A 23,207-nucleotide genomic window follows, 5' to 3' on the forward strand; every position below is an offset into this window, starting at 1 on the left:
AAGTGACTTTGAGTGTAGTGTGATTCCAGCATCTCAGAAACAGCCCCTCACCTGGGATTTTCACACACTGCAGTATGTTGCATTTACAGAGGATGGTGCAGTAAACAAAAACCACGTAGTCAATAGCATTTTGGAGCATAAAACCACCTTGAGGTTGGAACGGAATGGACGAACTCATTAAAGCTAACGGGAAGGTCGTAAGGGCGGAGAGGCATCACTGAACTATTCAAAAGTTGAAGCTCTAATCCTACTGCAGCTAGTTAGGCTGCAAAATTTGCGAACTCAGAATTTCCTATTAATAAGCTGTATGCATGTATTTTTTTGGTGAACTTTGGTTTGCAAAAGCAAGAGCGCATTGCAGAAGCATGTGATGGAAATCATATATGTTTAATGTTTTCAGAATTTTAATGTCAAGATTCTCCACTTCTAAGTTAATTCATATTTAATTTGTAGTTAATCCATGAAATATTTAAGATACATTAATGATTCAGTATATAAACATAAATGATGCATAGATTATTATTATTTTTTTTAAATATTGCAAATACTCAAAAGTTTGAATGACTTGGGAGGATATAAATAAATTTCATATTTGCTTGGATTTAATGTCCAGTAATGTTCCTTTGCTCCTTTCTGTAAATAAGAGGGTAAACAATATAATTCTGTGATAAAAAAATTTATTCTGGACAAGTGAGCAACTACCACTGTAGCATTCTCATTATTTGAACACTGCAGTTTGTCAAACATACCTTTTTTATAAAAATTAAAAGATCTACTTTCTCCTACAAATAGTGTGATTGGACCGGTTTATAACTGCGAGACAGCAAACAGTTGGGAAATTTCAAAAAAGTTTCAACATTGCTGATTCCGTGCTTACATAAATTTGAAACGATGAAGTTAAAAGGCACAAAATTTTGGTAATTTCCAACATTCTTCTTAAAGTGGATAACACATTGAGTCACACACTTGTGTTTCTCGTTTGGCTTCATTTGATGAACCGTTTTGATGACAAGGAGCACTTTAAGACCCTGAATGTTACATTTCTGTTTTTATGGAATGTAAGTGATGTATTGTAATGTTGTAAATATCAACACCCGTTGGTAACTGTAACCATGGTTAGGCATGGAAAGACGTGTGCAAACATTAAATGGTGATCCAAGCATTTTTTTTTGTCACTGTTATTCAGCCTGTCAAACAGACTCTGTGCTTAAGAAGAGCAGCTATTGGACAGAGTCCTTTTTTATAGATGATTTAGCTCCCCTTGTCTTGCTCACTCTTCCTCCTCCTCCTCTTCTTCTGTGGCCATGACCTCCACGAGAAGTTCGGCCATGCATGTGGCCTCGCCAACACTGTTCATGGCCTTGCAGGTGTACTTGGCGTCATCCTCACCAGAGACGTCCGAGATGACCAGGCTGCAGTTTCCATCCTCGTCGTAGTCGATCTGGAAGTGACGTGTCTCCTTGATCGGCTGGTCGTCTTTGAACCACACTACCTCTGGGTCAGGGTAACCTAGAAACAGCAACGGCATAACATTGATTCAGCACTGGGGTGGTGTGTGTGGCACAGCATGTTAGGGCACTATGCTCGTGATCAGAAGGTCACTGGTTTAAATCCAATGGGTGGGAGGGGTTGAGTGATTTCATCATTGGATCCTTGAGCGAGATACACACCCCCTAGTTGCTGCAAGGCTTGTCTGACTCTGCTGCCTCACAAAATATACATTGCTCTGGATAAAAGCATTTGATAAATAAGTAGAATGAATAGTACATCTTTAGTATTTCTTTGTTATAGTTTAAATATCCAATGGATCAGAAAAATCTGTGCGATTTGGGTTTTTAAATAAACCAGTAATAGTCACATTTTCTCTGACCATTCCAACTGCTCTCTCAAACAATCAGGCATAATATCTATAAGTATATTTTCCTAATGCATTTCCTCATAACATCACCCTATTCCCACTGCACAACCCAGCCTTCCAATCTTTAGCAAAACGTTGTTCATAACAACCCAGACAACAATGGCTGTAACAAGGGGGCTTATATAACAGCAACCTATCTCATCAACGACAACAATGGCCTTCGATCACCGAAGACAAAAGTGCCCACAGAACAAGTCACCATCTACAGCTACTCAGGAATTATGGATAAGCTGCTTCATCACCTTGAAAGCTACTATTATAAAATGTAAAAGAATAGCCACAAGAACTGCAACTGTTATTCTTAATGCGTTTAGGTTGGTTGTAGCCATAACTAAAGGTGTGTACTGTGATATCTGATTGGGCCACATAGCCTTGGCTACACCTCTTGTGTTGGAGCAAACTGTAAATGAGGAAGCTACAATGATATTGTCCACAAGAGGACATGCCAGGGTCATTACCCTCAATCTTGCAGTCAAAGCGGGCTGCGCTCCCTTCGACAACCTCCACATCCTTGATCTTGATGCTGAAGGAAGGCTTCACATGTGGCCTGTTCTCCTCATCAAGGGTCTGCAGCAAATCTTCTGCAGTGGTGATATGACAGTCAGATACAACAGACCCAACCATTGCATCTTCTGCCCAGTATGGCAGTGTTTCCTAGTCCGGTTCTCAGGAACCCACAGTCGATCCATGTTTTTGTTCCCACCGAGCTCCCTGCCAGACAGTCCACTTTTTTTGCTACTCGAGGCTGGAAGGGAGCAAAAACATGAGCTGCCTGTGGATTCCTGAGGACTAGACTGGGAAACTGCAGTACAGGATTGCAGGGTAGGGAGGGGTACAGCCTGGACAGGATGAATCTTGAATATAATTTGACATCATACATGTTAGCTGATGTAGAAGTGTATTTAGTTTTTAGTCTTTTATCAGCCAATGAGATTGATGGTGTCACAGAAAGGACCAGACGTATTCGAGGTAACATGCATTAGACATGCATCTGGGCTCCAATGGTCCTCGGAAACATTATCATTAAAGATCCCATGAGCTCTTAAAGGAAGGACCTTCAATTGAAGCGTTGCTCTTCTTTGCACTAATGCCTGCAAGCATTGCCATGGACGCCAGTCTGCCGATGGCTCGGACAGCATGTCCCGTTTTCTAATGGGGAAAAAAAGGAGGTTTCCATACTCATACTTCAGTACAAACCCATCCTGGTCAAGGAGACAGATGCAGTGAGTCATTAGAGGTAGCTTACAGAGAACGTTTTGAATGTGATATGTTTCATTTGACCTCATTTGAAATATTGCATGGTATCCTAACAGGCTCACACTGGGTTTTTGATGAATAGAAGACGATACGACACCATGTGGAAGCTCTTAGCAGTTAGCAAGAGAGGAACATGGAGATTTATAGAGAAAAACAAGAGAGGTAGACACCAAAAGCACCGGCATATAAATCAAAAAGTACATAATGAGATCAGGACTCCTTTTTCCTGGTGGCAAACGTTCTAATTGGTTCACGGCTTTGTCTAAAGAATGGGTGGGTTTGCAGTTTTACTGTGGCGATAACAATTTTTTGTTTTATGCTTCACTAATTTGAGTTATTCACTTGTGGAAGAAAAACTGGAGGCCTCATTACAGGAGACCAAGACGGCACAAGCAGAGAACTGCTGTATGCTGGATTCACTTGGCCAAACTCATTAAATCCTCCAGTCTTCTCATGTTCCATATTTCCATATGCTTCATTGTACCCGTAGCTGTACACAGAAAAGTTAACCTACCTGCCATTTCCTCCTCAAGATGTATTTCTTCATCCTCTCCTTCGACAGTTTCTTGGCCTCCATGTTCTTAGTGTCCTGCTTCAGCCAGGGATGTTCGAGGCACTGAGCACATGTCAGACGAGCTCTGAGATTCAGGGGAAGCAGCCAGAGAGCAATAACTTTGTACAAGTATAATCATTAAAAGGACACAAAAGACCAAGAAGCCTCTCTTTGCCTTGTATCTTGCAGTAATAGATTCCACTAAATATAACATTAAAGTATTTCTGTTGCTCAATGACAGTTATTATCTAGCCAGAAAACCCAGAGATGAATAGCTCGGATATATATATATATATATATATATATATATATATATATATATATATATATATATAAAATTTCAGATACCACCATAACTGACTTCAGATTTTTCTTCAAAAGGTTGCTGATGAAGTCTTTGGCCTCATCTGAGATCTCATCAAAGGCCTCGTCTTCAAAATCCCAAGTGGCCGAGGTGACGTTGGACAAGGTCTCATTATCATTGTCCCCCATGAATGGGGACAGTCCACTGACCCTGATGGGGTGTCAGACAGAGAGAGACTGAAACCAATGCAGTGCCACAGCCCGAACGCAGTGCTGTAATCCTCATTTAGCAATCATAGCCCGTTACTGTGGTTTGGCAGGTGCTCACTGATCATAATGATGCAATGCAAATGAAAGAAATATGTCTCAACAGAACTGACTCGATTTTTGAGAGGTATTTGTGCCATTTGCCTTATATACATATATACACATATATACACACACGCGTTTATATATACATATATACACGCACACACTGCTCTGGAAAAAGTTAAGAAACCACTCTATATTTTTAAACAAATCTGTATTTTTAAATCCTGTGCTGAGAAGCAGGTTGTGTCCAGGTTCAACATTTCTAAGACAGCAGTACACAAGAATAAGGTGAAGCAGGAGAGACTGGGAGCGACCAGAAACCAGCCAGGTAGAGGGCAGAAGCGACCTTCTAAAGTCAGAGATTTATCCGACGGTTTCTCATGAATCGTAGGATGACATTAAGTGACCTTTAAATGGGAAACCATTAAGTGCAGGTGTGAAGTGCACTGCTAGGAGAGTTCTAGATGCAAGGAAGAAAGGAAGGAAGGAAGAAGCCGAGAAGAACCAGACTGCAGTTTTCAAAAAAATACTCATTGATAATTGAGTATAACAAAAAATTCTGCTGTAGTGTCATTTGTTTTCCACGGCTGTGTATATAATGTATTCGGTCAGCCACAGATGGTCATCTACTGTATAATCATCATACAAGACAGCGGCACCATCTATACTGCTATCGATCTGGCAAAATTTCATTCAAATTTTTTTCAAAGGCTTAAATGTACAGAACAGCAGAAAAACTGAGAAAAGTGCTTCTGCGACATGATCTGTTATGAACATAAACTACTGTATGTTACATTTGTTTGGGTGATCATTTGCTCAGAAGGTCAGATTTCAATGCTGCCACTTCAACATCAGCAGACTCACGGCCGATCGTTCTGTTCTAATGGTTCAGACTAAGCAAACAATTCGGGGAACGGAACGCATACTGGAAATAAATCAGTTCCTCTGTGGTTTGTGGATCTTGACCACACGTTAAAAACTAGCAAGCAGATTCTTTACAGTAACCTGTAAATGCTTATTTTGGTGGTATGCTGTTGCAATGGGTAACTAAAAACAACCAGTCGTTGAACTTTCTCATAGATTCTCAGGAATTTGTTGATTTAATGATGGCTTTGCCTTGAAGTTGAAATGATCTTGTAAAACTGGTTCAAATAAACTAAAGTGTTTTATGTTAAAGGGGGTTTTTCATTATCCAATTTGTTTGATCTCTTTAATCCATGTGTACTTATACAAACATTTCATTCCTTTAATAGTGTAGAAATCAGTGGGTTTTTTGGATCATGAACTGGTGATGAATGCGGCACGATAAAAATGCATGATACTGCCACTTCTCTGTTTACTGCAGAAACTTGTGTGTTTCACACAGAAGTTCAGGCATTTACTATCCAGAAAAAACACTGATTAAACACATGCTTGTTGCAGCCTTGACACACATAAATTAGATATGGCCTCAGCTGGATTTTAGAGCAGTGGGAGCACTGGAAAAGGGTTTTCCTTACTTACAGAATGTAGCAAATCACTCCTATACTCCACATGTCTGTTGGGTAGCTGATTGGTTCATAATTTATTACTTCTGGGGCTACAAACTCAGGTGTCCCAAACAGAACTTTGAGGGAACCAGCATTTTCTGTGGAAACATATCAGGGACAAACTCAAGGGTCTGCGTTTGCAGTTGAACCAACACAACAATGTAGATGTACTATAACCAGACATCATCTGAAAAATGATAAACATTAGACGGCATGTAAGATGCTAAACCACTGAAATTGAAGAGATTCTTTAGACAACCATAGTTTAAGAAACAGGGCAATTCACCTAGCCGACGAGCAAGGCCAAAGTCAATGAGCTTGATTCTGCTCCCTGTCCTGTTAACACACATGATGTTCTCAGGCTTCAGGTCCAGGTGGACGATACCCTGATTGTGGATGAACTGAACCCCATCGATGATCTGCAGCATGTACTTAATGACCTCCCTCTCCGTAAGCTCAAAGTCTTCATCAATGATCCGGTCAAACAGCTCCCCACCAGAGATCCTAGAGAGTATGCATATGTGGTCATTCATGCTTGCTCATTATCTCATAACAGTAGAGGTGGAAATTTCAGGTCCAGAAAGTAAAAATCCAGACCAGGATTTTGCTTCAACCAACCAATTGAATATGAAGAGTCACTGTCACAGAGTACACAGTTGGTTGGTTGAAATAAAATTTCCACCTCTGCATAACAGTAAGGTCTTGCAAATACCAGCTGCTACTGGAAGGACATCTAGTGGCAGCAACTGATATAAACAAAGTTGGAAAAAAATTCTAACATCTGTGATGAAGAACAGCCAACAGAGAGAGCTGGAATTTCAGTATAAATACAAAGGGGATGATGTTCTTTGAGAACTGAGCATTTACATAAATATACTTACATGCTCTGCCTGCTCTATTGCACTTGAAATACCAGATGCAAAACTTAATCTTTATTTTCATATTAAAAGACGTATCCATACTTTTTACTGCTAGTCATCAGGTATATTAGAAAGTGAAAAAACATTTACATAATTTACTCTTAATATTTCTTTAAATTAATGGCATCGTAAGAAATAGACATTGGCAGCCTGATCTTTATGTTGAAACTACAGATGAGCTCAGTGCTGTGGTTCACGTTAGCCAAAATAAAGAATAGGATTTTTGTCCTGGCAGAGGGTTTTATTTTATATACATTTGGCTTGAATACCACTCGTACAATAACCCATTCTTATTTTCCTAACGCCTTGACAGCCTCCAGGATTTATGGGGTTAATGTGACTAAAGGGACTGAAAAAATCGCAGACAAGAAGTTCTCAGACGAGGACAAGATGCTGTAAATAAGACGTCCCACTAAGGATTCACTGACATTATTATTACAGCAGCACTGCCAACAAATGCCAGTCGGAAAGATCTGGACCTGGTCCGTTTCCCCACGGGATGCTGGAGAGGAAGTGACTCGAGGAACTTATGAACATCGGGGTATTTATATCTGCTTGCTGTTTCCTATATATGGTGCAGAAGGTTTAGAGTGCATAGAAGGGGCAGGTGCTCAAGATCTGACACAGGGGGATCCAGTACCAGTAAAGTGTTACACACTTTAAATAGTTCGGGCAGGAGGGGCAGGTGGACAGGCAGCTCCTGCCCTCCCACTCCTGCCTGCAGTACAAGGTGCGCCATGAAATGGATGCAGTAATGGGCCACATCTGTTTTCAGTGCTGGACTGACCGTCTGGCATAAGGGGCATTTTCCCAGTGGGTATGCAGGGGGGGTATGTGGGGAACCCCAAACCATGCTCCTCCCCCCCAACCTGGAAAAAAATTATCGCTTGATAAAAGCGATGGGAGACCCAATAGCCAAGGGCCGATATTTAATCCCAGTCCAACCCTGCCTGTTTTCATCATGATCCTTGATGAAGGTCATAGGGCCATCCCAAGAACAGCTGTATACACAGCTGGCTGCAAAAATGAAGGGTGTGTGCAGTGTTGGTCAGAGTCCATGTGGTGCCTAAGGTAAGCTTCACTGCTGAGTTTCACTTTGGTGGGGTGGGGGGGGAGAATTGATGCTTTTCTAAGATGCCTTCCCCTCATAAGATGGTGCCCTAGACGGCTGCCTATGTCACCTAATGGGCTGAAGGATGTGTGTGTGACATGTTGACGATACTCACAATTCCAACACCATGACTATGTCCGATTTGGTCTCAAATGCATCCACACACTGGACGAGTTTCGGGTGATGCAGGCTGTTCATGATGTCGATCTCCTGTCTCACGTTCTCTCTCTCTTTCGCTGAATACGCTTTTATGAATTTTCCCGCCCATGCTTTCTTTGTTGCTTTCTCCACAAGCTTAAACACTTGTCCAAACTTTCCCCTAATCAGCAAAGAAAAGGAAAAAGAAAATAAATACCCAGGGAACCGATGCAGAGGATGATGTAAAAGCAGCTTGCAAAAAGAATCTGTCTTTGATTTACAGTTTTTATAATACGAAGGTCACACGAGAACCATTTACTCACGTTCCAAGTCTTTCTTCCACATCGTAAAAGTCTTTGACTTTCTGATCGGCTTTGATGGCCACAGCTCTGTATTCTGGTTCTTTCTCTGCATCCGGAGTCATGGGGTAAAATGTGCGTTAATGAAGAAATGAGGTGTTTCGCGGAGCATATGTGCATAGACTGGATTGCTGTACCTGTGACTAAAGGGTTTCAAAGATATAAAAAGCAAATAAGTGCAAATGGTGTTACAAAATTCACATGGGCAATATACTATGATGTAAGTAGCCTCCTGAACCCTGCACTCATACATATGAATACTATGTGTGTTGCTGTTTGAAGGCCCATAAAGCACTTCATGCACTAATTTTCTTTGTCATAGACTTGTTTTTAAAATGCGAAACATACCATCATCAGATAGATCAGCTTCATCTTCTGCGTTATCTAAATAAAAATATAAAACATTAGACACACAAGGTTCCTTTGGGAACAGAGATCCCAAAATTCCATAGTAGTTTAACAAATACCTTTCCAATGTCCCAAACTACTAACTTGCTTAAGTATTTCCATATTGGCAATTGGCTAAAAAAATAAGTTAGACCTTTGACCACTTGATTAATTTCATTAGTAGCTAAGAATGCTGGTCTATGAAGGTCAATGCAGAGCAGGGTCCAGTACAGGGTCAGTATAATGTTAAAATGATTTGCTTGTAATTCATAACAACTATTTATTATATTATATATATACTTATTTATTTTATAACTTCTAGTGTATGTATATTATTAAGAATTTTTCTCTAGAATAATAATACCGTACTATATTCTAAACGTTTTTAGTGCATTTTTGTAACCACTAGGGGGAGCTCACCTTCCACTTCTACCCCAACTTTGACTGGCTCAGACTCCGCACTTGGGTCCCCAATGCCGTACACATTCTCAGCTCGCACCCGAAACTTGTACTCCCTTTCGGACAGCAGCTCCTGGATGCAGTATGATGTGCTGTTGCAGGACACAAGGTGCTTCCACTCCTTATCCACAGAGTCCCAGACCTCCAGGTGGTACGACAGCACTGCACTGCCGCCATCGTAGGTGGGGCCGTACCACGAGAGCGTGAGAGATGATTTGCGGATGTCCGATGTCGCTGGGACACGGGCAGGCGGGTCGGGCTTGTCTGCAACACACGGGCCACATCAGCGATGCCAACTGTAGGTTAAGACAAAGTTCACACACACATCACTACTGTTGTCTACATAGCTGGTGGACTAATACATGACTGAACGGTACCACACCAGACAAATCGAGATACATCCAACAGTGAGAAGTGAGCTTTTATCTAGCTGCCTGAGCAAAAGTGGAACTGGCTGGATTCTTCTTCAACTCATCAATCTACATCCATCCATCCATTTTCCAAACCGCTTATCCTACTGAGTCGCGGGGGGTCTGGAGCCTATCCCGGAAGCAATGGGCACGAGGCAGGGAACAAGCCAGGATGGGGGGCCAGCTCATCGCAGGGCACACCACACCATTGCAGGTCACACCATTCACGCACACATGCACTCCTATGGGCAATTTAGCAACTGCACCACCATGCCACCCCTCATCAATCTCAGTGAAATCTAATGTCTCGACGCCTGCTGGCATAATGTGCCTACTGTAAGCCAGATATATGGCATGAAGAATCCTGTAAAGGAGAAAGTGGTGGCGTGTTCTGGTGTGTACCCCCCCCCCCCCCCACAAGCTGACAGGATGTTGTGCTTCGAGAAGAAGACCTGCTCATGAAAAACGGGGGAGGGGAGGGCGTTTCCATGGAAACAATCATCTAAATAAGTTTCATGTGAACCAGTGAACTCTGTGTTGCGCTAAGTGAGAAAGTAAATCTTCCCGTGCCCTTCAGACAGCAGACACCCAGCGTGAAAAAATGATGAACAATGTAAGAGCCACATACGGCCTGGAAGAAATTAAAGCCGGGTAGAGTCACACGAAAAAAGTTTTCATAAAGTTTTAAAAGTTCATATGATAAATCGTCTTAAAACAGTAGGAACTCAGGTGGGAACTGAACAAATTCCTCTTGGAAGGATCAGGCATGCCAAGCCTGGAAGATAATATATTCATTATGACACAATACAGCAGATACTGTGTGTGTGTGTGTGTGTGTGTGTGTGTGTGTGTGTGTGTGTGTGTGTGTGTGTGCGCGTGTGGATTTGATGGGATTTTCCATAGAAAGCAGGACAGGAAGACTGATGTGTCCAAGTGAGACTCCAGGCCTCTTATTTACCCTGGCGTCAGTGGATAAAGTCACACGCGATGCAGCCTTCATAGTTCATCTTCCTAGCTAATGCCAGGTCTCCTTAAGTTATCTCAAAAACTCCTGTCAAAAGATGTGAGGAGCCAAAACCATAGAGAGCTGGGGGAAGAATACTTTTGGGTTATATACAGCGGTGTGCAAAAGTCTCAGGCCATCAAAGAAAATGTTTCACCTGGGTAGTAAGAGTATACAAACAATTTAAAATATACGAATATGGATAACGAGATGCTAAAAAGTGACAAGAACCGTTTCTCTTCTCTGAAAAGTTACTAATATCTCTTCGAATGGCCAGATTAACACCGCTTCAGGTCCCAAACCTCTGTTCAGAGGCACCTCAGCCATTCCATGTATTTGTTACATTTCATCACCAGCTCATGTAATTCATTAATTTGATTAGTTACATGACTCAATGACGTATTGATTAGCTGAACAAGGTTTGCTAGTGGTCGAGTGGAAAAAATACATGAGTACATCGAGTGGCTGCTTTGGGAGGGTTTGAAATGGTTAGACTGATACAGTTTGACAGACATAATATCATAATTTTACACTAACATGAACATCATTTAAACATCATTTTCTTCGGCAGCTGAAACTTACACATACTGCTGGACATCAGTCCATGATACAGTATTTATAAATTCTACATCTACATCTGCCTTTGCGTTCGGATACTGCCCTCTATGGCCACACGTACTAATAACTGAGGATGATGCAGGATAAAATACACATTATACACAGTATTTAACCATCCAACTCCTCTCCTGGATCCGGCCCGATCCAGAACCTCCATATATCCACCCAGTCATTTACCCCTTTGTTTGTTCAAACCGATTGGTTAATACTTAACCGCAACAATTCAAACAAAGAGACAGATACAATCAACCACAAATTATTCAAGTAGACATTACTTCCTACTTAGTATAAACATAAACACTGCTTCTCTAAAGGAGAACGGGGATGGTTGCTCCTCTGTTCCCTGTGCCACAGACTGGCAACACTCTCCACTGACAGCGGTGCTAAAGTGTTTCATAGGAAATGAACGGCTAGGGAGAAAATTAAGCCATAAAAGGCCATCGGGGGGCCGGTGAGCTGGCTGGCGGGCTTCTCTGCACTGGGCCCCATTCACCTTTTGCAGTGTGGTTCCTGGGGGCAGGAAGAATGTTGGGAAACATAGTGATGTCTTCTGGAAACAGTTGGGGGGAAAAATGACCTAATTCCTGATTTTTGGCCAGTCGTGAAGAAATGTGGGAGATGCATGGCATCTTTAGCAGTATGTGTCATTAAGTTTTGATTTCTGCAAGATTTACAGTAAGCTGTACGTAAAAAAAAAAAAAAGAAAATCCGGATGTTTTGGGGGAGGAGTGAGATCAGGAAATAAGCACCTCAATACACCAATAAAAAACTGTGAGGTTGTAAAGCAAGTTTGTGGTGTGTTAGACAGGTGGAGAAGCAACGCTAATATACATCAAAACTAAATTATGACTGAAAATGGGCTCCACAATGCTCGGTATTGAAGAAAACACTCATTTATCTACCGAGTAACTGTTCAGTTCATCTACTTGAAATATCCGCGGGATGTTAATTCAGCTGTTCTGCTCCATCCACCAATCCCAAATTTCTTAGCTCTTAGGTTTTTCAACATAAGATTTCAAAAGCAGCTATGTAATATTTATTTTAAAGTTTTATATAAAAACATACTTGTACGCATGTAAATTTCCACACTCTAAAGAATACACCCAGAAGCTTCTGACAAGACTTCAACATGGAGCTCTGTGGCAGAACTTCTCCTGCTCTGCTCTTTGAGCGTCACCTACCGACAATGGTGAGATTCAGAGAGGCCTGCCTGGTGCCAAACTTGTTTTGTATCTCAGCGGTGTAACAGCCGCAGTGGTCTTGCGTGGCGGGAGAGATGGTCAGCTGGGTGGTCGTCTCTGTGCTCTCTATGGAGATACCATCCTGGCCAGGTTTAATCTGTGAGGAGAGCGCAGAGATCGACATTAAAACTCCGCCGTCTGATTGGCTCAGTGCTGGGATCAGGGTTGACTATGGTGTGAACAGTGTGGAGACCTCCCTGGAATACACAGCAAGGACCAGGATTGTGAATAGTATAATAAAACTAGTATGAGTGGTCGTGGTCCTTGGATACCTTACCGGTTTCCGGAATTTAAGCCAGGAGCAGGTGATGGGCTGAGTTCCTCCAAACGTGCAGAGCAGGTCAACCTTTTCTCCGGCCAAAATTTTCATGTCTTCCGGAAACTGTGTTATCTGAGGGGGAATGGCTGGGGGACATTTATAAAGCAGGATATTAAATTACTTTTGCCCTTTGCCCTGCGGATTCACTGGGCCAAGGCTTGCATTATCACTTTCATATAAACCTGCCCGAATGATCGAGGACTCTTATTAGTATCAGCATGAATCCACTTTTTAAGAGTGTTGGAAAATATAGAAGAACTTGGGCTTCCTGAAACGCCATAATATGGCTACAGCCCCATGGCACCGGCCACTGGGACTTCAAGACCCTGTTCAGCCGAAACTTTCTTTAAAAGCACCATTTTCTTTCTTATGATATGAAGAAAGACATTCAAGGTCAACAGTTACACTCTGCCTTCTTCCACCTAAGAGCAAAGCTTGAGTGCCAAACCATTGCAGGTAAAGCTAACAGTGTATGTTGTATAAGCTACTTACATCCATTTTTAGTGTAAGCATGACCTGTAACCATGGGAACACATGCCAGCCAATGAAAGTCCTCACTGACTATGACCTCACAGCTGTGTATTTTCTGGTCATCCTCCTAGTCAAAGAATGAGATCAATATTCCTAATCAGAAATGAATGAAATCTTACCATGTGTAGGAGGAGCCTTTGGTGCAAGTTTCTTCTTTATTCTAGCCTCATCTAATGGAAGAAGGGATAGCAAAGGAATATTTGTTATAACACAGAAAGGAGGTGGTTTTAGATGATAAAATGCAGCTTTAATATCTCTTTTACTGGCAGACTTTCAGAATACCGATAAAAATGAAATTTGTGATTAGCCCCAATGCACAAATTTAATCCATGGAAACCATGCAAAGTAACATACACTGCATTCTCTTACGATCCTTATCATCCATCCATCCATCCATCCATCCATCCATCCATCCATCCATCCATCCATCCATCATCTTTTAACCATTTATCCTAATCATGCTCACAGTGGGGGTGAAGTTGGGGACTACAATCCTTATTATATGTCAATTACTGCATAAAAAGCAGTCCATTCCAAAATCGGGATAAACCATCTGATTATCTAAATATTTTGGTTGCTTATATCATGAGAAGGACTTTCAGGGATTAGTGATTACACAGCAGTCCTCCAGTCTGGAACAACTAGTTCATGTGTGAGGAAAACGTCATTGCATGCATCACAAATGTCAAATCATTTATAGCAAATGTATTTGAGGGTAGAAACCCATGGTTGATAACTGTAATTAAGGGAGGGAACGTTTGTCCTGTGGATGTTCCAGAGAGAGGGACCGGCCCCAAGATTATGTCCTTTGGAATTTCCCTTTTTTGGTAATACTAAAAATAGTCCCAAAGTATCCAGGAAATAGCTCCTGGCAATATTTATTTTAGGTTTAATCGCTGTCAAGCAACAATGTACCAGCAGAAGAACACAGTGCACACGCTGAATTTCTGCAAACATTACACAGCATCTAGACCCAATCAAAGTTCATGCTGTTTGCTCTGTAAGTCAAGAGTTTAATGTGCTTTTGATAAATGCATCCATCCTTCTGAACTTATCCTTTTCAAGGTCAAGCCCATTCCCACATGCTTAGGCAACCATAAAACTTTCACAAGGATTGATAAAAAAAATTATAAATATTAACAAAAGGCAAGCACAGGCGCAGTTAGAGAACCACTCAACAACAAAAAAATCCCAAAAAACAAATTAACAAATAAAAAGAGTGGCCGAGAGCCCTCAGAGAGATCCATATTACTACCGTGAGTAACACTGAAGTGACCTGTGTAGTGCATTTGCCTATTATTTCATTCAGACCTGGAAGGCCAGGAAATGATCATCAGAAGGTCATCTAAAGTAATAGATTCCTGTTCACTGACAGTGCTATCTATCTATCTATCTATCTATCTATCTATCTATCTATCTATCTATCTATCTATCTATCTATCTATCTATCTATCTATCTCCGTTTTCTTCAGTATGAGGCTGAAAATCTCAATCACAATGTTTATTACTACACAGCCAGCGTGGGTGGAAATTTTTGTCGGCACTGTTAGATGACTGCTGTTAGAGACGCCATGACAATAGATCGGTGGTAAGAAACGGTAAGGAACAACACAGACAGATACGGAACAAAAACGAGAACATGCAGGAATTAAAAGGCATTAATAATTACTAAATAAGAGCCATGAGTTCATGTCAGAACCTTTTCTAGGAGGGACAGGGTTGGTAGAAGTGGCCATTTCAGACTAAATTTTCATTCAGCTGCTTGGCTGAACCTTACCCCCAGTTATACAGCTGGATATCTATCTTGGAGCAATTCAGGTTAACTACCTTACTACACAGAGACCCCCCTTGGGACTGAAACTGGGAACCTTTGTGTTCACAGGCTATATCCTTAAACACTGCAGTATGCTGCCTGCCTCATATATCACGGTATAGCAGTCATCTGGCATGTCCACAGGGTCAGATACAGTGTCCAGCCACCCTGCCTGTTTTAGGTAAACGCAAGGGAGGTCACCTAGAGTCACATGACGGTTTTAAAACCATCATAAAAAAGTGCTTGATTACTGCTTAGTGGACTGGTTTTAGCCCAGTCCAGTGCTTAAGAAAAGTGCTTTTCATACATTAAAAAAAAAACAGTCAAGAGCCTTAGCCAAATTCCAAGACCCCAGAGTTATTTTTCAATGAGTAAGAATCCTGAAATCTTCTGAATTGTGTAAATGTGCTACCTCTGTAGTAATATAAGAAACTTCATATCAAGGCAACTTCATTTAATGGCAAGTGATTACTTTGGAAATAACTCTAAGTTCTGAAACGGAAAAAGGACTTTTCAGAATGATTTCATAACTGCTGTGGCCCGTGACAGAGAAATCGCAGAAGTACGACTATCCGTGACCATTTATCGCCTTTAAGTAGACACCAGACACTCCCACCCCAGGACCAGGATAATCCACATGGAAGATGGACGTATGGAAGCACATTACCATTAGGAGCATATACATTTAAACATCGATTCGGCAAAACTTTCAGGATTCATATGAGGATCTCTAGTGACTAAGGCTAGAGAATAAATGCCTACAAGGCTTTTGGTAACTAAAGATTTCATAAAGACGTATTGATCCCTTAACAATTATATTTTCTAGATAACAACCAGAAGAAACATCCTTAGCACTTTACAATACCGCCTCAGCTCTCAGACTACCTGCACAGCCAAAGTTCTGTCAGGAAAACTGATGGACTGTTCCATTTTGAGCACAGAGGGGAATACTATATTTTTGGTCTTGTGCTCTTAAAGCTATAAACTGTGCGGGCGAGCACACCGTTTGACTCCCGTAACAAGTTGAACCCATCCGCACAGGGGCTCTGTCCTCTTTAGTACACGACTGGAACAAAATAAACACACCTAAAGAATGCACTGAACCTCGTAATGAAAGTCCAAATCTCACAAGAGGATAATTTAAGGTAATATATACATACATAAGCACAACGAGACTAAGTCTGAAGGTTCATTTGTCTTTGCGGAATTCCAGAGGAATTTTAACCCCTAGCGTCTAACTGGGAGACTTCTGAGGACAGAAGTCAGCAATTACAGATGTGTTAGATCAAAGTTTAAGTAAAGTCAATTAGACCATCAGCAGGCCTGCTCTGCACATGTCTATCTGGGCCTACAGCAGTCCTCTGCTAAGCTACCCTGGCTGTACCCTTCCAGTAGCTCAACCAAAGTACCCAGGCCCAACATAGGTTACTGCTAGCTTGGTCTGAGGGTGGAAACCTCAGTAGGGAGCTTCGCACTCTACTGCAGCTATGTAATAAAGCTAAGATATATGGACATGCGTTAAAGCCACAGACAGATAACCTTCCACTCCGTGAAACTGGATGGCTGCTATTGGCTATGGGGTCACTACGTCCTGGGCCATTTCCAACGGCTGGGTGAGGCTCTGCATGGTTGTGAATGTAACACACAGCAGTTACCGTTTTCAGGGGGGTGGGGAGTATTAACAGGGTCCAGAGGAAGCCCTGCCTCTGTTCGATGCCCAGTGACTCCCCGTCTGTCTAAACCTCACGACTGGCAGATTTATAAACACTGCAGGATGTCGTCGGGACATAGGGGGCGATAATGGCACTCCACAAACAAACACAGGGGCTTTGTGTCAACATCTGGCTTGATGTTTGTTATTATTAATAAAATACTTATTTATTTAACATATAACATTTTACACAAAGCGATTTACATAGCTAATAGCTATTAGATTTTTTTTAAAACAAGGGTCCAGCCAGCTGTTTTTCCTCATACCAGTGAAGTTCTCAATGGTACAACATAATGAGTCCTTCTGGGATGTGAGCCACAATGGTTTTGGCTTTTAAAATCCTTAACCAGTCAGCTACCTGCTAACTGCGCTGCTAACATGCAAGCTAAATCAATGAACATGACTACAAAATTACCCCACAAAAAAAAAAAAACAATTTGTTGAATTTCTTGTTTTCAAAGACATTATTATTGTGCAGCCTATCCTCCAGGTTGGCTTTTAAATGGATGCTTTGGGGAATGAAAAATATGAGAAATCATTTAGTATTATGGGATAGGGAGGGAATATGGCCACTTTGAATGAGGGGGAGGGAAGCGGAGACATTCAAGCCTTACATGGAAATCTGGGCAGAGGATGCGAGTGATTCAGGGCAAAAACAAAAGGCTCTCTCTCTTGGGCTTGTTTTAAGGTCCTATGCCAGCCCTGGTCGTACAAGTGTCCTCTGATTAAAGACAAACACCACTCAATTAAGTCTGTCAAACAAATTAGCAGACGAAGTGCAACAGCACCCCGTGACCCTTGAATCTCCTGGAACGGAGACATAAACTCTGAGGTTCCCTCAATGTATCCTCTGTACCATGGGATATATAATGTGTAATAAAAACCAGTGCATCCCCTTCTTAACAGCCCTCTAGGGTTCTTTCGAAACTCAAATAAGTTACCATGCCACCCCAAAGCACAGAGGGGGGAAAAAAAAGCAACTTTCTGGGGTCATCAAGATAAAACCCGTCAATGATCTTTGACCTCATAACACAGGGACCAGGAGAAAATCAACTTCAAAATACCCATAAGCACTTTAGAATAGTATGGAAAATGATTAATGGGGCCCAGATGTTTCCACTGGAGTGATCTGATAGTACCAGGGCGCAGGGTTGGCCAGAGTTAACAAGCAAGAACAGGGTCAGAACAGCGCTTTTCCCTCGGTTCACATGCTATAACGGGACTTCAGAAGAGTGGCCACCAGCAGTGGGAGCGGCACGGAGACACCGCCTGGGTCCTTTTGGGAAACGGGGAGGCCGCATGTTTTGGGAACTCACTTTCCGTGGTAGGAGAAATCTTTTTGGTCCTCTTGCCGGCTTGCGTGGGACCCGTGTTCGATGGATCTGGAGACAAGCAACAAAGTGAAAGCCTTAGTCGGCTATTAGTCATTGGCGTCGGTGCACAGCTTTTCACATTTAACGTAACATTTACACTTGTGGGAAAACAGAGAAGAAAGTATCTGACCTAGACCCTAAACCTGCCTGCCTATCAACAGAATCATACAAATTAAAGCAAAGAGTAAAAAAAAAAAACACAAGAAATATTTATTCATTTAATTTCACTCCTTCGTGTTGGCCATTTTATCCCATGAAAACTTGAGCTCATCCAACTTGCATTTTACTTATAAACAAGCACCTAGAATCCAGGGGGGTTATTCTGCGAAGCAGAATTTCCTAGTTAGCTGGATTACGTGAAACGTAAGAACTGTCCAGTAAAAGGAAAGGTAAGCGACATTCCTACTGGACAGTCCTTACATTTGGCTTAAATTATCTAGCTAATGAAAAATCCACTTGCTTGTTTTCCATGTGGCTCATGGTATTCTTAAAAGTCTTCACCACAACCAAAATTCAAAGGCTTAATATATTTCCAGTCCTTCTTCATTGTACAGCTTTGAAATGATCCTATGGTCATAGTTAGCATGTCAATATTGTTGATATTTTTTCTCCAGTCTTGAATCTTCAGTAACACTTTATACACAAATAATTTAGTTACTCAATGAATGTGATATGAGAGAAACTGCACAATAGTTAGCAAACTCCATTCCTTGGTATTGGAATAAAAACGGTCATCTTCCAATCTGTAGGCCATTGAGCTATTTTCCGAATCTGTAGACATAATTTGATCAATGCTGACTGATTCTTCTTCAGTTGCTTGTAATATTTCTGTTGGGAAGCCACCTACCTTTGTGCCCCCCCCCTCCCCCCTTTGCGGCAGTGACCTCTTCTAACATTACTGAAGATTCATGTGTGTGCCGACCTCACTAAAGATATATATTTTTCCCTCTTTTTCTTCAGAGTGTATTAGACTGTAATAAAGGTCCACATGGAAACACTCAAGCTTGAAAGGCTAGTCTTACAAATGCTGAAAATTACATTTCCTACGGTTCAGATTTAACTGAACATCAGATACACATTATATTCTGAGATTAGCAAATGTCATTTATTTTGCCATTCCTTTTGAAAAGCATGGTTGTAGATGGACAACAGGGACCTCGGGGACAGGTCATCAAAAATCTAATGCAGGTGGGTTAAAATTACAAGCTGAGATCTTAGCACAACAGATAAAAAAGATTGCATTGGTGTGTTAGTGGCACTTACGTTGAGTCCCAGAACTACATGAGGATCTACGGAGGGTGGGTTTGGGTAGAGGGTTGTAGACTGCACAGCCTAATGACAGGAAGTTCAGCGAGAGCCTCTGGGGAGCTGGGACCTGGAGGCTTGTGGAGAACTTACCGTCCACCAGTACCTTGCAGCAGCACTCAGCCGTTCCAGCACAGTTCTCAGCCCGGCATTTGTACTGACCCTCGTCCTCGAGCAATGCCTTGTCTATGGTGAGAGAGCACTGGCCTCCTGTTGTAACAAAGGCACAGAAAATGGGTTGGTTTTTGTTTATGTACCCTAAGTCAATCCCATCAGGCCACAGGCTTCCAATGGCATGTCTAAATATCCTGGAGAAACGGGTAACATCTGCTGTCACATAACAAAATTATGTTATGGACTAAGGTTCCACAAAGTGTCTAAGAAACCTTAGAAGGCTTCTTCTATATAACTTACTCACTATATGTGAGTTTATTCCAGAACTTTCACCCCTACACAGATTTCTGTTATGGTCATATAACTAAAAAGGTAAACAATTAAGTCAGCATGACAATAAATACAATGTTGGGTCAGATCCTCATAAATTTTTCTAGGATGTAAATGTCAAAGGATCCGTGACCAGGACCAACACCCGGAAGATGGAATGAAATGGTTGGTATGCAGGTTCTTAAACTCACCCTGCCTTTACAAGACACAACAAAAATACGACAAATACTAGCATGGCTTATTTCAGTGCCCGTTACCTTTGGGAGTAGCTCAGTCATTCTAGAAACTTCTATCTTACCTCATTGAAGTACTACCTCAAAAAAATGCCATGACCTGCTCTACTCAGCTACTGGCATTCAGTTACCCAACACATGGAGAAATAATTGGGGAATAAGGGTTAGGAATTCCCTAGGAAGCTTAGGAATGTAAATGACGCCCTACCTTCATGCGACAGCAGGATGAATTTCGATGGCTTGACAACCTTCTTATCTAATGTCCAGGTTATTGTGGGGAGGGGGTCGGCAGTGACCTGACACTGCAACCGCAGACACTCTCCTTCCACCACCGTGACGTCCTTCAGCTTTTGGGTGAATATCGGCGCTTTCCCAGTCACATTGTCTTTCTTATCGATAATCCTACCGTCCACACAGTTGACGTCAATCTGCCTCTCCGTCTTGCGCAGAGCGGGTTTTAGGGCCGCCACTGCCACATTGTTCTCTACGCCCATCTGCTTCTTCTTGTTGCCCAGGACTGACCTGAAATCAGTGCTGGCGTTCTGGGGGGGCTCCAACCTATTGAGGGTGGAAGCACCCGGCCTACTTGCATAGCCTCCTTTTTTCGCCAAGACGGCTCGGAAATCCACCTGCTGCGGCGCGCTGACCTTGCGCTCATCTTCCTTGGACTTTGCCGTCCGGAGGTTGGCTCTGAAGTCCATCGGCCCGGTGCGATCCTCCTCGAGGCGACCCTTGGCACCGGTTCGCCTGCCCAGCACGGTCCGAAAGTCCTGCTGCTCGGCCTCCTGATGACGGGGCTGATCCTCCCGCTGCTCCCTAGTCTTGGCGTCCCTCTTCAGGGGCCCCCTGATGCTGGCTGCTTCCTCAGGCTTCCCTTCGTCGTTCACAGTGCCCCTGCTGCTTGCTGTCCCCTCGGCAACCCCTACAGTCTGACGAGCCTCGCTGCAGGGGAAAAAAAAAGAAACGGGCTGGACCAAAAATCTCCCTCGAAACTCTGCTTGCAGACTTAAACAATCAATTAGAGGAATACGGCTCCACACCAGCTTGCATAAGTGATGACCTAAGTAGCCTTATAAGGGAACGAGCCCAGATCGTCTGGGATTGGAGGATCTTGACTTTCGCACAGCTGTAAGGAGGTAAACAGTTTGTTTGGTCACACTCGGGGATCAGGCTGATTTAGAGCCAAGGCTGAGCCTGGAGGGCCAAGGGGGTGTTGCAGAAAATAGCAGCGGGAAGAGGGAGGGTGCCTGGGAAGCTGGAAAGACATTGAAATTACCCATAGCGGGGCTCCGCAGAGGACACTGCCATCCCGGGTCTGACCTGCAGGGCGGCCACACAGCTGCACTCTCCCACTTTGTTCCTGTTGGTATTCAACGGGGAGAGCAGAATAGAGAAGAATTCTGTTGAAAAAAGTTAATATTTCCTTCGACATTCAAAAGCGCCCTTTTAAGCCAAATGGCTGTAGACACAAATCCGAAAATGCCACAATGTCAGTGATGTTGGAAAGAACTTTAACTTTCCCTCCTCGATAGTCTATGTATAAAATTCAACCAATCAGGATGGCTGTCACAGCTCTCCAGTTGTTAACTGAGCATGCTCACACATCCAGAACACAACGGTAAATATGTTTCCCTCTGATTCCATCCATATGAAGGAAAGCTTGGCACACACAGAAAATGCTGCCGCACGGGAGAAACGCGAGCTTGGAAGTTCCCAGTTATGAAACCAAAAGGAACAAGAGAATAGAATAGTGTGTGAGAAGCATTGTACTTGAGGTTGATCTCATAGTCCCCAGCGTGGTGAGCCTTCACCCTCCTGATGAGCAAAGAGACCACGTCCTCCTTCTCCAAGACCTCGTAGTCCACCCCTGAGGACAACGGCTGACCGCCCTTCCTCCACTGGAATCGTGGGAAGGGGTCCCCAGTGATCGCGCAGGACAGCAGGGCATGCTGACCCAGGCTCGCCGTTACGGGCTTTGGTTTCGTGATGAACCAGGGCTGTGTGCCGTCTTGGGGCTCTGCAATGAGCAAGCGAGCAGAGCTTAGCTGTTATGCAATGCATTCAACGAATCAATATCCAAACATTTGTTTTGTTTTGAGCTAAATAGCTGATTTGGGCTATAAATCAATTAGTTCTGAAAAGTTAAATCGTTGGCCCCATTTGCTACTGTCATATAAAAGACCAGGGCATTAGGAACGTTCATGATTATCTATGACTTCTCAGTCAATGATATTCCAACTTACTACCAGTGCATGACACTAGATTTTAGCACATTAGTATTCAACACATATCCTCCTACCTGCCTACCTACCTACCTTTCTAACTAAACCTATCTAGCTACCTAAGTGGACGGCACAGTTGGTTTAATAAAAACATGACTTCCATCACCTACTTCAAATAAAGAAAGACAAACGCTAAGGCTTGATTCAGTTTAAAAACTGAATAAAGCACATTAGTAGAACCTGGGGGATGGTGGATCATGTACATTTTCAAAGAAATGCCCAGGTGTGCATCCAGAATGGTGCACTTATACCTTGCACAGTCAGCGTGGCCTGTGAGTGCGCCTCTCCTGCTTCGTTCCAGGCTTCGCAGGTGTACCTCCCCGTGTCCTCTGGGAAGACTTCCTGGATGAGCAAGCTGTACAAGTTCCCTTTCTTCTCAAAGTGGAAGTCTTCAGACTCCTGGATCTCCTGGTCGTCATGTAGCCACATGACATGTGGCTCTGGATCTCCTAGGAGATAATAAGTACACCTGTGAGTGCCGGTTGCTATGTTAAATTTAAAGTCGTAGTTATCTTGTCCCAGGAAATCTAAGCAGCCCCAGATTGTTTAATTTAATCAAAATCAAGCTGTCAGAGTATATGTACTATCAAATTTGTAAAAGCCTGCGCAAAATATTTGTTAGAAGAATATCATTATGAGGAATCAGTGATTCATGCTAACTGTGTCTGGTTGGATGAC

General features: G+C 42.6%; 1 protein-coding gene across 3 annotated transcripts in view; it reads right to left on the reverse strand.

Annotated features, from left to right (window-relative positions):
* Positions 1-660: 660 nt before the first annotated feature.
* mylka (myosin, light chain kinase a) overlaps positions 661-23,207 on the reverse strand; it is a 49,041-nt gene continuing 26,494 nt past the window's right edge. For all 3 annotated transcript variants that reach the window (XM_049012730.1, XM_049012729.1, XM_049012727.1), the window contains exons 13-32: positions 22,781-22,978; positions 22,018-22,264; positions 21,524-21,607; positions 20,456-21,189; positions 19,664-19,780; positions 18,209-18,274; positions 13,488-13,538; positions 12,796-12,923; positions 12,459-12,615; positions 9,208-9,510; positions 8,749-8,784; positions 8,365-8,449; positions 8,019-8,222; positions 6,159-6,376; positions 5,847-5,970; positions 4,090-4,242; positions 3,690-3,813; positions 2,974-3,067; positions 2,377-2,499; positions 661-1,509 (exon numbers count right to left, since the gene is read on the reverse strand). In XM_049012730.1, coding sequence (XP_048868687.1) covers positions 1,271-1,509; positions 2,377-2,499; positions 2,974-3,067; positions 3,690-3,813; positions 4,090-4,242; positions 5,847-5,970; positions 6,159-6,376; positions 8,019-8,222; positions 8,365-8,449; positions 8,749-8,784; positions 9,208-9,510; positions 12,459-12,615; positions 12,796-12,923; positions 13,488-13,538; positions 18,209-18,274; positions 19,664-19,780; positions 20,456-21,189; positions 21,524-21,607; positions 22,018-22,264; positions 22,781-22,978 — 3,485 coding nt within the window. In that variant the 3' untranslated portion in view covers positions 661-1,270. The remainder of the gene's footprint in view (positions 1,510-2,376; positions 2,500-2,973; positions 3,068-3,689; positions 3,814-4,089; positions 4,243-5,846; positions 5,971-6,158; positions 6,377-8,018; positions 8,223-8,364; positions 8,450-8,748; positions 8,785-9,207; positions 9,511-12,458; positions 12,616-12,795; positions 12,924-13,487; positions 13,539-18,208; positions 18,275-19,663; positions 19,781-20,455; positions 21,190-21,523; positions 21,608-22,017; positions 22,265-22,780; positions 22,979-23,207) is intronic.

This window comes from Brienomyrus brachyistius, chromosome 1, assembly GCF_023856365.1.
Source record: "Brienomyrus brachyistius isolate T26 chromosome 1, BBRACH_0.4, whole genome shotgun sequence".
NCBI classification, from domain to species: Eukaryota; Metazoa; Chordata; class Actinopteri; order Osteoglossiformes; family Mormyridae; genus Brienomyrus; species Brienomyrus brachyistius.